Source organism: Neoarius graeffei, chromosome 19, assembly GCF_027579695.1.
Source record: "Neoarius graeffei isolate fNeoGra1 chromosome 19, fNeoGra1.pri, whole genome shotgun sequence".
NCBI lineage: Eukaryota > Metazoa > Chordata > Actinopteri > Siluriformes > Ariidae > Neoarius > Neoarius graeffei.
The window spans coordinates 20,267,657-20,280,980 of record NC_083587.1 but is presented as its reverse complement, the minus strand read 5'-3'; the positions used below and the strand labels follow the sequence as shown (position 1 = coordinate 20,280,980).

Below are 13,324 nucleotides of genomic sequence, written 5' to 3'. Positions count from 1 at the left end.
ATACCATTAGTGAACAGCTAGGTAATTTCTCTGCGAGCTATGGTGTCATGTTAGATTAGAAAGTTTAATTAAGTAAAACATCAGTTGTAATTAAAAAAATTCTCAACATGTATGATTTACGAGTGAATCAGAAACTATGGATGTATTATTATTATTATTATTATTATTATTATTATTATTATTATTATTATGTGTATTAGTATGTTGTCTAACAAGCATTATTTGAAGATAACTCATTTGCCTTCTACAAAAAAGCCCAGAAAATACATTATTTTACATATTATAAATAAAAAATGAGCAGAAAAAAGGAGTCCAATGGTGGTGGAGGGCTGCATGCAGCTGAATCCTATCGTATTACATCACATTGCAACACACTGTATCCAGACAACTCAGTAACATGAGAAAAGACAGACAGAGACTTACACAGACTCAGAGGCATAATACGGGCGCTCCATCTGAAACCCTCTTTCGATCATGGTATAGAAGGTGTTATCCACTTTAATACCAGGATATGGAGTCACACCTGATCACAAACATCAGTGAAATGGCAATGAAATCATGTTTACTGAGCAGAGTATTACTATATCATTTACATCTAATTTATATTTATATATGTTCTGTTTATTAGCTGTAGCTTCATGCATGGCCTTGTGAATGTGTAATAAGTTGTTTGTTTTGCGTACCCAGAGAGAAGATCTCCCAGAGCAGGATGCCATAGCCCCAGACATCACTCTGCATGGTGTACATCCCTTTAAATATACTCTCCGGGGCCATCCACTTCACCGGCAAACGAGCCTTTAATGAGCCACGTCAAAGTGAGAATTAAGTGAAAGTGTGTGGTGTCTAAATCTTACTCAGGTGGAGAGAACTCTAATGAGTGGAAGTCACACTTAAATGTAATTAAAGTTGTGAAATTAAAGGTGAAAAGTTCTCCAGGTAAGGTTAGACATGAAAGTTGTACATATTCCTACGAATTCGTTTGTAATATACTTTACAAAATCTAGCCATGTTGCTCTCATGTGTTTGAGTTCATATTTTTTTTCTTGAAATGTAGGAAGAGTGAGACTGAGACAATTCTTGCACAATGAAGATTGGTATGGATTTTGTGTTAAAGTGCCAAAAGAACAAATCACTGCCCTGTGGAACTACTTACATTTCCTCTCACCACATAGTTCGAGTCGTTTTCAATATCTCGTGCCAAACCAAAATCACCAATCTTCACCAGCCTGTTTCGGGTTACTAAGATATTTCTGGCTGCCAGGTCTCGATGGATACACTGGGAAAGAAACACAGTTTTATTCACAGTTCAAAAGCATAGCATAGCCAGGGGGATCTTTTGATATTTACAGTAGTGTGCAAAAGTCTTAGGCACATGTAAAGGAATGCTGTCGACCAAAAATGGCTTAAAATAATGAAATTAAATGTTTCAACATTAAAAACAAATACCATAAACAGCAGTAAGCCATAATAAATGAAACAAAGCCAATATTTGGTGTGAGACGACCCTTTGCTTAAAAAAAAAAATAGTAGTCTCAGGTCCAGTGAGTGCAGTTGTATGTGGAAATGAGCTGTAGGTTTTACTGAGTGTCTTACAGAACCAGCCACAGTTCTTCTGGACACTTTGACTGTCACACTCGCTTCTTCATTTTGCACCAAAACCCAGCAGCCTTCATTATGTTTTCTTTTTTAATCTGAAAAGTGCTCTCTTAAGGTCCTGGGTTTGAGCCCCGGGGCCGGCGAGGGCCTTTCTGTGTGGAGTTTGCATGTTCTCCCCGTGTCCGCGTGGGTTTCCTCCGGGTGCTCCGGTTTCCCCCACAGTCCAAAGACATGCAGGTTAGGTTAACTGGTGACTCTAAATTGAGCGTAGGTGTGAATGTGAGTGTGAATGGTTGTCTGTGTCTATGTGTCAGCCCTGTGATGACCTGGCGACTTGTCCAGGGTGTACCCCGCCTTTCGCCCGTAGTCAGCTGGGATAGGCTCCAGCTTGCCTGCGACCCTGTAGAAGGATAAAGCGGCTAGAGATAATGTGATGTGATGTGATGTGCTCTCTTATGGAATACGCTGCTCAGATACAAACTTTGTTTTTTTGTAACATTTAATTTTGCGCTGGAAGACGAACGTTTGGAATCTAAAAATTTTTTTTTTCCTGACTCAATAATGTAGAAGTCATAAAATAGAAATGTATTAATAAAGTTTGTATGAAAAAAATAGGGTGCCTAAGACTTTTGCACAGTACTGTATATTTTATATATATAATATACACAATATGGCGATACGTTTGTGGAGGCCTGATCATCACACCCACATGTTGGCCTTCCTGAAACTGTTGCCACAAAGTCAACAGCAATTTTGTAGAATGTCTTTGTATTCTGTAACATTACAATTTCCTTTCAGTGGAATTAAGAAGCCCAAACCTGTTCCAGCATGACGATGCCCCTGTGCACAATGCAAGCCATAATGTGTTAAGTTTGGAGTAAAAGAACCTGAGTGTCCTGTACAGAGCCCTGACTAAACCTAACCCCACTGAACACCTTTAAGATGAACTGGAACATAATATTTGCTGTAAAGCACTGTGCTAAATCAATATCAGTGTTTTAAAGAACTAAATCTTCCATTAATTGTGTGATGATGTGAGTTCTGAAAACAGGAACAGAATCAGCCTGATAATACAGTCATTTCTTTTTAAAGCCAGACTTCGACACAAGTTCAGCTGAGCTAGATGAAGAGATCAGATAGTTAAAAAAATGTAGAAAGCACTTGAATTGTAGCTAATAAGAAACCAAATACAGAAAAATGTAACCATGTTTTTTGAAATCTGTCTTAATGGAGATATCCAAACTGTATTAAAAGTTTAATTTCATCCTCTTCGATGGCCAGACAGTAGCTATATGGAAAGTTCCAGAAGCAGAAATGAAGGTAAAAGTTCTTGTTATTCAGGATGATGTTTTTACCCAACCTGCAGCTTACGTTTTTGGAGGAAAGGAATTCCATGCCCTTAGCCACTTGATAGGAGAAGCTCAGGAGATCTTCATAGGTGAGCGTCTGAAGGTCCTCCTCATCTTCATCTTCATCTTCAAATATATCTTGAAATATAATAATAATAATATTAATAATAATGGGGCGGCACGGTGGTGTAGTGGTTAGCACTATCGCCTCACAGCAAGAAGGTCCGGGTTCGAGCCCCGTGGCCGGCGAGGGCCTTTCTGTGTGGAGTTTGCATGTTCTCCCCGTGTCTGCGTGGGTTTCCTCTGGGTGCTCCGGTTTCCCCCACAGTCCAAAGACATGCAGGTTAGGTTAACTGGTGACTCTAAATTGAGCGTAGGTGTGAATGTGAGTGTGAATGGTTGTCTGTGTCTATGTGTCAGCCCTGTGATGACCTGGCGACTTGTCCAGGGTGTACCCCGCCTTTCGCCCGTGGTCAGCTGGGATAGGCTCCAGCTTGCCTGCGACCCTGTAGAACAGGATAAAGCGGCTACAGATAATGAGATGAGATGAGATGAGATTAATAATAATATGTAGATTTCAATGACCATGATGTAGTTTCTCAAAAACAAAACAAAATGCCAATCCACCTCTTTGACTGAGATTTCCAAAAACAAACTGGTGCAAATAATTCACACTCTGCCTTTGCCTCTGGACAGCACATGGAAATGAATTATGGGGTATTAAAGGAAATACTGTCCCATTCTGCAACCTAATGTCTACCTACCACATCTGTAGTGTATGTTAGATTACCATGAATAATTTCAACACTCTTCCTTCTACACAGAAGAAAAATAAATGTATTATAGAACTGTAAGGCCAGTTGCTGAATTTCATGAATAAATATTTCTAGAAAACACTTTTTTATTTGTTTTCTCTAAAAACTTTAGTCAAAGGTGTTTGTTGACTAATCTCAAAATCTGTACAATTTTTTAAAAAAATTTCTTTTTATACTAAGCTGTGGTTGGTAGGTCTGATAGCACAAAATGGAGGCTATAATTTCTTCACAGAACTGTAGGTTATCAGATTTTTCTTCACACCATGGCTCCAGTGTTAGAAGGAAAAAAAAAATAGAACACTTTGGGTGTGTGCTGTTACCTTATATCAGTGGTGGAGTGGTGTGATGTGACCTGATGCAAAGCTGCATTACTATTCATTATTTTCACATAGCAGCATTTCCCCCCCTCTTTATAGTACAGCAATTTGCTAAAACAAATATTACAAGTTTTAATTATTAATGAACCATGAATGATACGTTTTATCCATTTACAGTTACATTTTATGTTGCGGATTTCACATTATAGCAGCTATAAATAAACTCGGGCGGCACGGTGGTGTAGTGGTTAGCGCTGTCGCCTCACAGCAAGAAGGTCCAGGTTCAAGCCCCGGGGCCGGCGAGGGCCTTTCTGTGCGGAATTTGCATGTTCTCCCCGTGTCCGCGTGGGTTTCCTCCGGGTGCTCCGGTTTCCCCCACAGTCCAAAGACATGCAGGTTAGGTTAACTGGTGGCTCTAAATTGACCGTAGGTGTGAATGTGAGTGTGAATGGTTGTCTGTGTCTATGTGTCAGCCCTGTGATGACCTGGCGACTTGTCCAGGGTGTACCCCGCCTTTCGCCCATAGTCAGCTGGGATAGGCTCCAGCTTGCCTGCGACCCTGTAGAAGGATAAAGCGGCTAGAGATAATGAGATGAGATAAATAAACTCACCAGTTCCCTCACCAGTGTCTCTTTTTTCCCCTCTCATGAAGTTAATACTGTAATACACAAAACTGCAGCTTTTCATGCGACTGAGAAAGAAAGCTTCAGGACTGTTACAAAGTGCTGACACTGGAGACTGCTTCCGTAAAATGTAAAGAAATGTCTCCTTGCAGAAAGCTTAATGATATCAACAATTATGTTTTTTTGCTAAAATAACAGCACATTTTCCCCCTGTTTTTTACTAGCCTTTGATTAGATAGAGTGTCCATGTACACGTCCTTGTGAACAAGCCATTACTATAGAAACGATCATGTATTCATGCTGGAGTAACTCCGTAATTTGCAGCCAGCGCTACCCTCAGAGCTGCTGTTATAGAAATTTACTCAACATTTTCTGACCAATCAGATCTGAGAATTCAGTGCTAAAAGGTTGGATTAAAAACTGCATAAGCATGTGTATGTATGTGTTAATGGCTGTAGATATAAATTCATGTTATTTACATAAGTGAGATTGGAGTGAACAGGTTTCAGTTCTTTTCTCAGTTCAGGTAAACAGGCTGTAATTTTTTGTCTGTGGTCTTATATACTACGAATGTGATGCATAGAGATTAAATGTAAAAAAAAAAAATGCTGATGTATTTCTCTAAAGAGATAAAGGAAACCATTACTCAAGGCTGTCAAGAATAAGCAAAAAATAAAAATAAACAAATTGAAGGACAGTGTCTGGTATGGGACTGTCACCTAAAGCAGTTATAATTATATAACGTTTCCATGAATTCACAGTTTACACATCCAATAAGGAGGGTAAGCAACATTACCCTCATTAATATCCGTGGAACTGAGCAGCGGATCCAGCTCCTTGTTCACTGGAGCCATGGGCACGTACGGGTTATCACCAGACTGATCACCACTGCAGAGACACATAAAAACGAGACCATGATCTGTAACACAAGAACTACTTTGTACCAGAAATCTGTCCAAATTCAGTTACATTTCCTCAAACACTTATCGCTGTCTGCTTATCACACTTCTTTATTTAAAAGGTCACCGGAAAGGTCTCGGTTTTCAACCTAGAGTTTCTCTTCCACTGGTAGTTGTTGTACAAGCTGCTGAACCTGTCCTTTTTGAAAGCATCAGTTAAGGACTTGTAGAAATGCTCCCTCTTGTTCTTCAGGTAGTTCAGCAGGTCTCCATAACGGCAGAATTGAAAGATCAGGTAAATGGGACCTGTCAATCAAATGAACTTGTCATAATTGCTGTTTGATTTGGACATGAAGGAGGTCATGACATGGCAGGAGTACTTACTTATGATTATTTACAGTGTAGTTTCTGTACCTGTGCTAGTGCAGGCTCCCAGCAGGTTCACAACGTTGATGTGATGTCCAATATAAGTTAACATCTTCAGCTCAGACATCAAGGCTTCTTTTTCTACTGCTTGGTGCTTCTCTACACAGAACACATCAAGGCACATGAGGGAGATCCAGCACATGCAAGAGAGACCAGTGTGGATTATTTCTTTGACAATACAGCAAACAATGATGATGATGATGATGATGATTATAGAAACAGTAACAATACACAGAGAGTGAACTCTGTTGTACCAATTTCAACCTGCCGTTACTCCCAAAGTACTGAACAGATCTTAACCAGATACGTTTCTTTGGAAAGTAGAGATTCTAAGCTTTTTAATGAGAGCATTCATGATAGAAAATATTCAAGAGCAGGGTTCGTACGGTCATGGAAAACCTGGAAAAGTTATGGAATGTGATTTATGTCGTTTTCCAGGACTGGAATACTCCTGGAAACACGAGCACCCTGGAAAAGTTATGGAATTTATCCGCCTTCCTTTGTGAACAGACAATGTGATTTAAAATTGGTTATTGTATATTGTAAACAACTTATAATAAGAAAATCGTGCGTGTTGATTTGATTAACCGGCCAGTGCGGAGATCATTACTGATCCGCTTTTTCCCCCTCTCCGGCCACTGTTCATATCACGTGTGACGTGCGTTGCCTAGATGCAATGTAAACTTCCCTCAGTCTTTAGATTAGATCGTGTGGCTTGTACTATGCCAAGAGACAAAGTACACAATGCCAGGGAAATGTACATTTAATAATGTCTGGCTTCATGCCGAAAAATACAAATCGTGGTTGGAGAGGGTAGAGGACCCTGGAAGAGCCAAATGTGTCTTGTGCAGTAAAATATTCGACATAGCTAACATGGGAGAAGCAGCTCTTACTAGCCATGCCAAAGGCGCTAAGCACCAAGCTGTAGTCGCTGCCCGCCAAGCAAACTCAATCGCCAGTTTTTTCAACCTCACATGACGACACCCACATCCACGCCGACATCTACCTGCATTACTGCCACTTCGTCTTTGAGACAAGGAACGCTTTCAAGTGCTGTGACTAGAAATGACTCGCTTACTGCGGAGATATTCTGGGCGCTAAAGGTAATCAAAGCTCACTACTCCTTCAAGTCGTGTGAGGATACAGCCCAGTTGTTCCAGGCCATGTTTCCCGATAGTCAGATAGCCACAAGATTTGCGTGCGGTGAACGCAGGTGTGCATATCTCTGCACATTTGGACTATCTTCATAACAAGGTAAAGAAGAGAATGAGAATGCGAGATTGTGAAAGCAGCCATAACATTTATATCCTGTTTATTCCAAACATGCGTATTTGATGTCTGAACATGTTGATCGAATAACAACGCAAACAATGGACTCCAGTCTTCAGCTCAGACAAAATAAGTGAGAAGGAATGAGGTGAATGCAGCACCAAATAAGAGAAGCAGAAAGAATGTAACTCAAGAAAACCCCTATTAATCCATTAAATGTCTAGGTTCAGGGCGGCACGGTGGTGTAGTGGTTAGTGCTATCGCCTCACAGCAAGAAGGTCCTGGGTTCGAGCCCCGGGGCCGGCAAGGGCCTTTCTGTGCGGAGTTTGCATGTTCTCCCCGTGTCCACGTGGGTTTCCTCCGGGTGCTCCGGTTTCCCCCACAGTCCAAAGACATGCAGGTTAGGTTAACTGGTGACTCTAAATTGAGCGTAGGTGTGAATGTGAGTGTGAATGGTTGTCTGTGTCTATGTGTCAGCCCTGTGATGACCTGGCGACTTGTCCAGGGTGTACCCCGCCTTTCGCCCGTAGTCAGCTGGGATAGGCTCCAGCTTGCCTGCGACCCTGTAGAACAGGATAAAGCGGCTAGAGATAATGAGATGAGATGCGGTTATAATGTGGAAAATTCCTTTTAATTTTGTTCTAAGGGTGTGCACATTTTGGTTGCATCGTCGCTTCTATTAAACACTTTTACTTTGTACTAACTATGGTTTACATAATATTTGGCATATATATACAGTTGTGGTCAGAAGTTTACAGACAGTGACATGAATGTCCTCTTGGATATGAATGTCATGGCAATATTTGGGCTTTCAGTAATTTCTTTGAACTGTTCTTTTTCTGTGGCAGAATGTACAGCATACATCTTTAATTTAAAAAAAAAAACAACACTAGAATTTGGTGCACAAGTTCTAATTTTCTTTGGGTTTTCTGAAATCAACACAGGGTCAAAAGTATACATACAGCACACCTAATATTGACATTTTAGAGGTTATGCGTAGTCATGGAAACTTGTGACCAACTCATGGAAAAGTCATGGAAATTTGTTGGTTAAAATGTGTACGAACCCTGAAGAGTTAAGCAATGATACATTTGGAAACTCAGAGGAACGTCTGCATGCACAATTTTCACAGCACGGCCAGCAAGCGTCTGATATGCCTAGTACAAGCCTGAGAAAGGAAACGTCCAGAGTCACATGACCCACCTTTTAGCATTTTCACTGCAACTTGCATGGACACTCCAGGCTTGCTGATCCCATATGCTGTGGCCTGCACGACCATGCCAAAAGCTCCAGAGCCCAGCTCTTTCCCTAAGGAAAACAAACAGTTCAGCCTTACTGCACATGTACTTCATTAGCACAAAGTCACATCATGTTCTTAAAGGAATATTTCTACATTATACAACCGAATATATCTATCTATCTATATACAAATGTACACCGATCAGCCATAACATTAAAACCACTGAGAGGTGAAGTGAATTAACATTAATCTCATTACAATGGCACCTGTCAAGGGGTGGGATATATTAAGCAGCAAGAGAACAGTCAGTTCTTGAAGTTGATGTGTTGGAAGCAGGAAAAATGGGCAAGCGTAAGGATCTGAATGACTTTGACAAGGGCCACATTGTGGTGGCTAGATGACTGGGTCTGAGCATCTCCAAAATGACACATCCTGTGGGGTGTTCCCGGTATGCAGTGGTTAGTACCGAACAAAAGTGGTCCAAGGAAGGACAACTGGTGAACCGGCGACAGGGTCATGGGTGTTGAAGGCTCATTGATTCACATTGGGCACGAAGGCTAGTACATCTGATCCAATCCCACAGAAAAGCTACTGTAGCACAAACTGCTGAAAAAAGGTAATGCTGGCTAAAACAGAAAGGTGTTAGCATTAACGTTTTCAGCAGGTTGTCCTTCCTTGGACCACTTTTGGTAGGTACTAACCGCTGCATACCAGGAACACCCCACAGGATGTATCATTTTGGAGATGCTCAGACCTAGTCATCTAGCCATCACAATCTGTCCCTTGTCAAAGTCACTCAGATCCTTACGCTTGCCCATTTTTTTTGCTTCCAACACACCAACTTCAAGAACTGACTGTTCTCTTGCTGCCTCATATATCCCACCCCTTGACAGGTGCCACTGTAATGAGATAATCAATGTTATTCACTTAATCTCTCAGTGGTTTTAATGTTATGGCTGATAGGTGTATATGTGTGATGACTATACACAAAAAAGTCCATGCACTGAGAAATGAATAGAAATACTGTTTACTCCAAATTCAAAAATTTATTCGCAGTGGGAGAATTTCATTATTAACCTGTAAAATGATTTTATGACTCAGTTCATCAAAGTGAGTCATAAATCTTTAAATCTGTAGAAATCTTCCTTCTTACTCCTCTTATACGTAATGATTGATGTGGTGAAATTTTCTGTAAGGACAGGATTATTAAACATTTATGGAAGGAGTCTCCAGTGTCAGTGCTTTGGAAAAGCCAGAAGTAAAGTTGTAAAATTCTGCCTCATCTTCACAACAGAGGAGTTTTTTGTTGCTGACATGTGAAACTGCTTTATTTGTCTTATTAATCTGTAACAGTATCTCACGTAAATTTTTAATGAATAAAAAAACTTTTAATGTTGGAAGATTGCTGTGGAGTAAAACACTTTAGGACATGCTGTTACTGGAAAATAATGAGCTTCGCGATGGTAACGCTAGCTCTACTTCATCAGAGTACCCCATTGTTGATTATTTTCCCATAACAGCACACCCCCAAGTGTTTTATTCCTTACATATTCCAGTACTTATGGATCAAGCACAACAATTGCCCATAGCACTTACAGCGTCATAAGTGACTTTGGAGTAAAGGTTTTCTGTTCATTTTGTTTCGAGCAGCTTATTTGTATTAGAGATGCACAGAGATTAGGTTGAAAACGCTCAAATTATCCTGTAATGTTATTCAAAAATCCTGTACCCAGTTCCAGATTCTCACGAGGAAACTCCAATTTCTGGTTATATTTAAAATCTTTGAAGTCGATGTAGATGTAGTCGTTATCAGAGGGTCCCACCATCTGAATCATCTGGATCTGTGTCTCATAACCAGGCTTCTGTTGGGTTTATAAAGACAGAAGAGTGTTGTAAGTAAAGAGTGGCGTTTACTGTATCTATGCAGCGTTAGGAGGTCATTAGGAGTGATGTTCATCATCAGGAGTGAGGAAGAGGACATTACTTTTTTGCGGATGAGATGAATCAGGAGGACACTGACCAGCATGAGGGCAAAGACAAACAGGCTGCATGCCACCACTGGGAATAAAAAGTTTGCTGAAGCTGAAACACAGAAGAAAGTGAATAAACCTGCCAGCACTGAAATCGAATGTAAAGGTGTGTTTAGAAGTGTGACACAAACGTACATATTTTCACGAGGATTTGCTCACTACAGTATGAGACTGAATTATTATTATTGCAGCATTTCACAAAGTGATCATTCATGTCGCTCAAAGGCCGAGAGACGATGACGTTCTTGTGGCAGAACTGTTCAGAGTCTGAGTACTCTGGCGAATCAGTGTACGTCTCTTTCCACACTGAAGGATCCTGAAAGCTTCGAGAAAAAGATGAAATACAGTAATTAGTAATAATCGTTTAACGCTTGAAAACATAGTCATACAGGTTGATTTCCTCTGAAAGGCCTGCAGTGACTCACTCAGCATTTGATGAACAGGTCATCCAGGAAACATTTATAGGATGGACACTTTTGGTCATACAGGTGACTCGGGTCAGGTCTTGAAGTAGCACAAACTTAGGAATATCTGTAAAAGGATGCATTATTTACAGAATTACTGTATTCTGTAAATTCATATTAAAAAGTCACTTTAAATGTTTAAACTGTGAAGAATTTTTAATAAAATATATTTCACCCTTTCTTGCATAATCGTATGGTGTTTTGGGTGATTATTAAAACCACTGACTGTAGAACACATGGATGGTGCGCTCCTGTTCACTCCAATTCTATAGAAATGAAGCCAAAATCCTGTTGCCGTATTGTCAAATTTGCGCACCAGCACCTGCGCAGCAGAGACTTTCTCCTTCCTGCATTTGCGCAGTAGAGATGAGAGGCAAAGTGAGATCAACCCAATCCTTTGGTAGACCTGCCCACTTTCAGCGTGTTGCAGAATGTGTGAATGGTGGAAATCAGTCTTATATAAATCCAGAGAGCTTAAATAATTTCAGCTGGAGATATTTCATTAATACGGATGCGTCTAAGAAGGACACATCACTTGGACAGATTAATCGTGGTTGTTATTAGTAGTGTACGTGTTCACTGATGAACAAATGGCTTTTGTGCAAATTTTGATAGCTGGCTGGCTGAATAGATACTGTGGATGTCATTAATACTGAAATAATATGGCTATCATGGTAGGTATATGTGCTAGCATGGTTAAACTAGCACGATTAAACGAGCCTTTTTTACTTTTAAACCTCTGGATGTTTCAAATTTCTGGGGAAAATTAAAATGTGCAGATATCAGCATAGGGAAAACTAACTGTTTGAATTGCTGGGTTTCAGTCACGTGACTTTTCTTAGCGGTTTTACTGGAAGTGAAATAGCTGGTGGTCTAAATGGCCGCTGTCGTGCAAACAACTAGCAATAACTTATCAGAGTGGGCGGCACGGTGGTGTAGTGGTTAGTGCTGTCGCCTCACAGTAAGAAGGTCCGGGTTTGAGCCCCGTGGCCGGCGAGGGCCTTTCTGTGCGGAGTTTGCATGTTCTCCCCGTGTCCGCGTGGGTTTCCTCCGGGTGCTCCGGTTTCCCCCACAGTCCAAAGACATGCAGGTTAGGTTAACTGGTGACTCTAAATTGAGCGTAGGTGTGAATGTGAGTGTGAATGGTTGTCTGTGTCTATGTGTCAGCCCTGTGATGACCTGGCGACTTGTCCAGCGTGTACCCCGCCTTTTGCCCGTAGTCAGCTGGGATAGGCTCCAGCTTGCCTGCGACCCTGTAGAACAGGATAAAGCGGCTACAGATAATGAGATGAGAACTTATAGAGTACGCTTGTAATCTAGAAGCCACTGCTGGCTTTAGATATATTCAGAAGATTGCTACAGTGGTGCTTGAAAGCTTGTGAACCCTTTAGAATTTTCTATATTTCTGCACAAATATGGCCTAAAACATCATCAGATTTTCACACAAGTCCTAAAAGTAGATAAAGAGAACCCAGTTAAACAAATGAGACAAAATATTATACTTGGTCATTTATTTATTGAGGAAAATGATCAGGGGTGAAAGTAAGCCGGTCCTGGCCGGTCCGGTGTACCACTAAAAGATTTGGCCATACCGGAAATAAAAATATACTGTCTCTGAAAAAAAAAGCACTTTCAGCATAACAACACATCTGCTAACGTCAATTTACCAAAAGCAACACGTTTTCCTCAATATACATTGCATATAACTCGTTCTGACCTGTCTCTGAATTATGTCTGAAGTGAATTCCTTCCGTGTTTCACTTGACAGACAGCGTGCGAGATAGTGCGCGGAGCCCACTGCTTTACCATCTTGCGCCAACGTGCGCAACTGGTATCCAAAGTGTTTTAGTAGACAGACGTTTGTTGCAAAGTCTCCCAAATAAAAACAACATATACAGAAACATATGTTGATGTTTCAATATTCTATTATGTGTGCAGTGTTTCGCTGGACAAACAACGAGCGAGCTACAGCGCGCGTACGGCTTAACCAGATCTTGTGCTATAATGTGCGCAGTAGGTAAGCAAAGTAACTTTCACTTTTCTGTTCTGTTACACTGTTCTGTGGCCAATGTCCAAAATGAAAAGTTAGTTTTCAACTGTTCAGCTAAAAAAAATGTAATTAAAACGATTGTGTTCTTGAAATGATGTGTTTGCAATTTATTTATAATCAAAAACTGATACAGGTGGATGAAAGAGTGATAGTGTGATAAAAAAGTACTATACTAGTACATGGGCGCCGCCGGGGGGGAAAGGTTAGAACAATTCTAGGGGCCCAGCACTGCCATGGGGCCCTTTA

At 40.7% G+C, this 13,324-nt stretch overlaps 1 protein-coding gene across 1 annotated transcript in view; it reads right to left on the bottom strand.

The window, feature by feature from the left end:
• Positions 1 to 13,324, bottom strand: part of flt3 (fms related receptor tyrosine kinase 3) — a 31,458-nt gene that overhangs the window by 3,850 nt on the left and 14,284 nt on the right. The window contains exons 11-22 of the mRNA XM_060899819.1: positions 10,990 to 11,095; positions 10,700 to 10,887; positions 10,519 to 10,616; positions 10,264 to 10,396; positions 8,498 to 8,602; positions 6,014 to 6,124; positions 5,749 to 5,905; positions 5,497 to 5,588; positions 2,968 to 3,083; positions 1,154 to 1,276; positions 684 to 795; positions 424 to 523 (exon numbers count right to left, since the gene is read on the bottom strand). Of these exons, the coding sequence (XP_060755802.1) occupies positions 424 to 523; positions 684 to 795; positions 1,154 to 1,276; positions 2,968 to 3,083; positions 5,497 to 5,588; positions 5,749 to 5,905; positions 6,014 to 6,124; positions 8,498 to 8,602; positions 10,264 to 10,396; positions 10,519 to 10,616; positions 10,700 to 10,887; positions 10,990 to 11,095 (1,441 nt within the window). The remainder of the gene's footprint in view (positions 1 to 423; positions 524 to 683; positions 796 to 1,153; positions 1,277 to 2,967; positions 3,084 to 5,496; positions 5,589 to 5,748; positions 5,906 to 6,013; positions 6,125 to 8,497; positions 8,603 to 10,263; positions 10,397 to 10,518; positions 10,617 to 10,699; positions 10,888 to 10,989; positions 11,096 to 13,324) is intronic.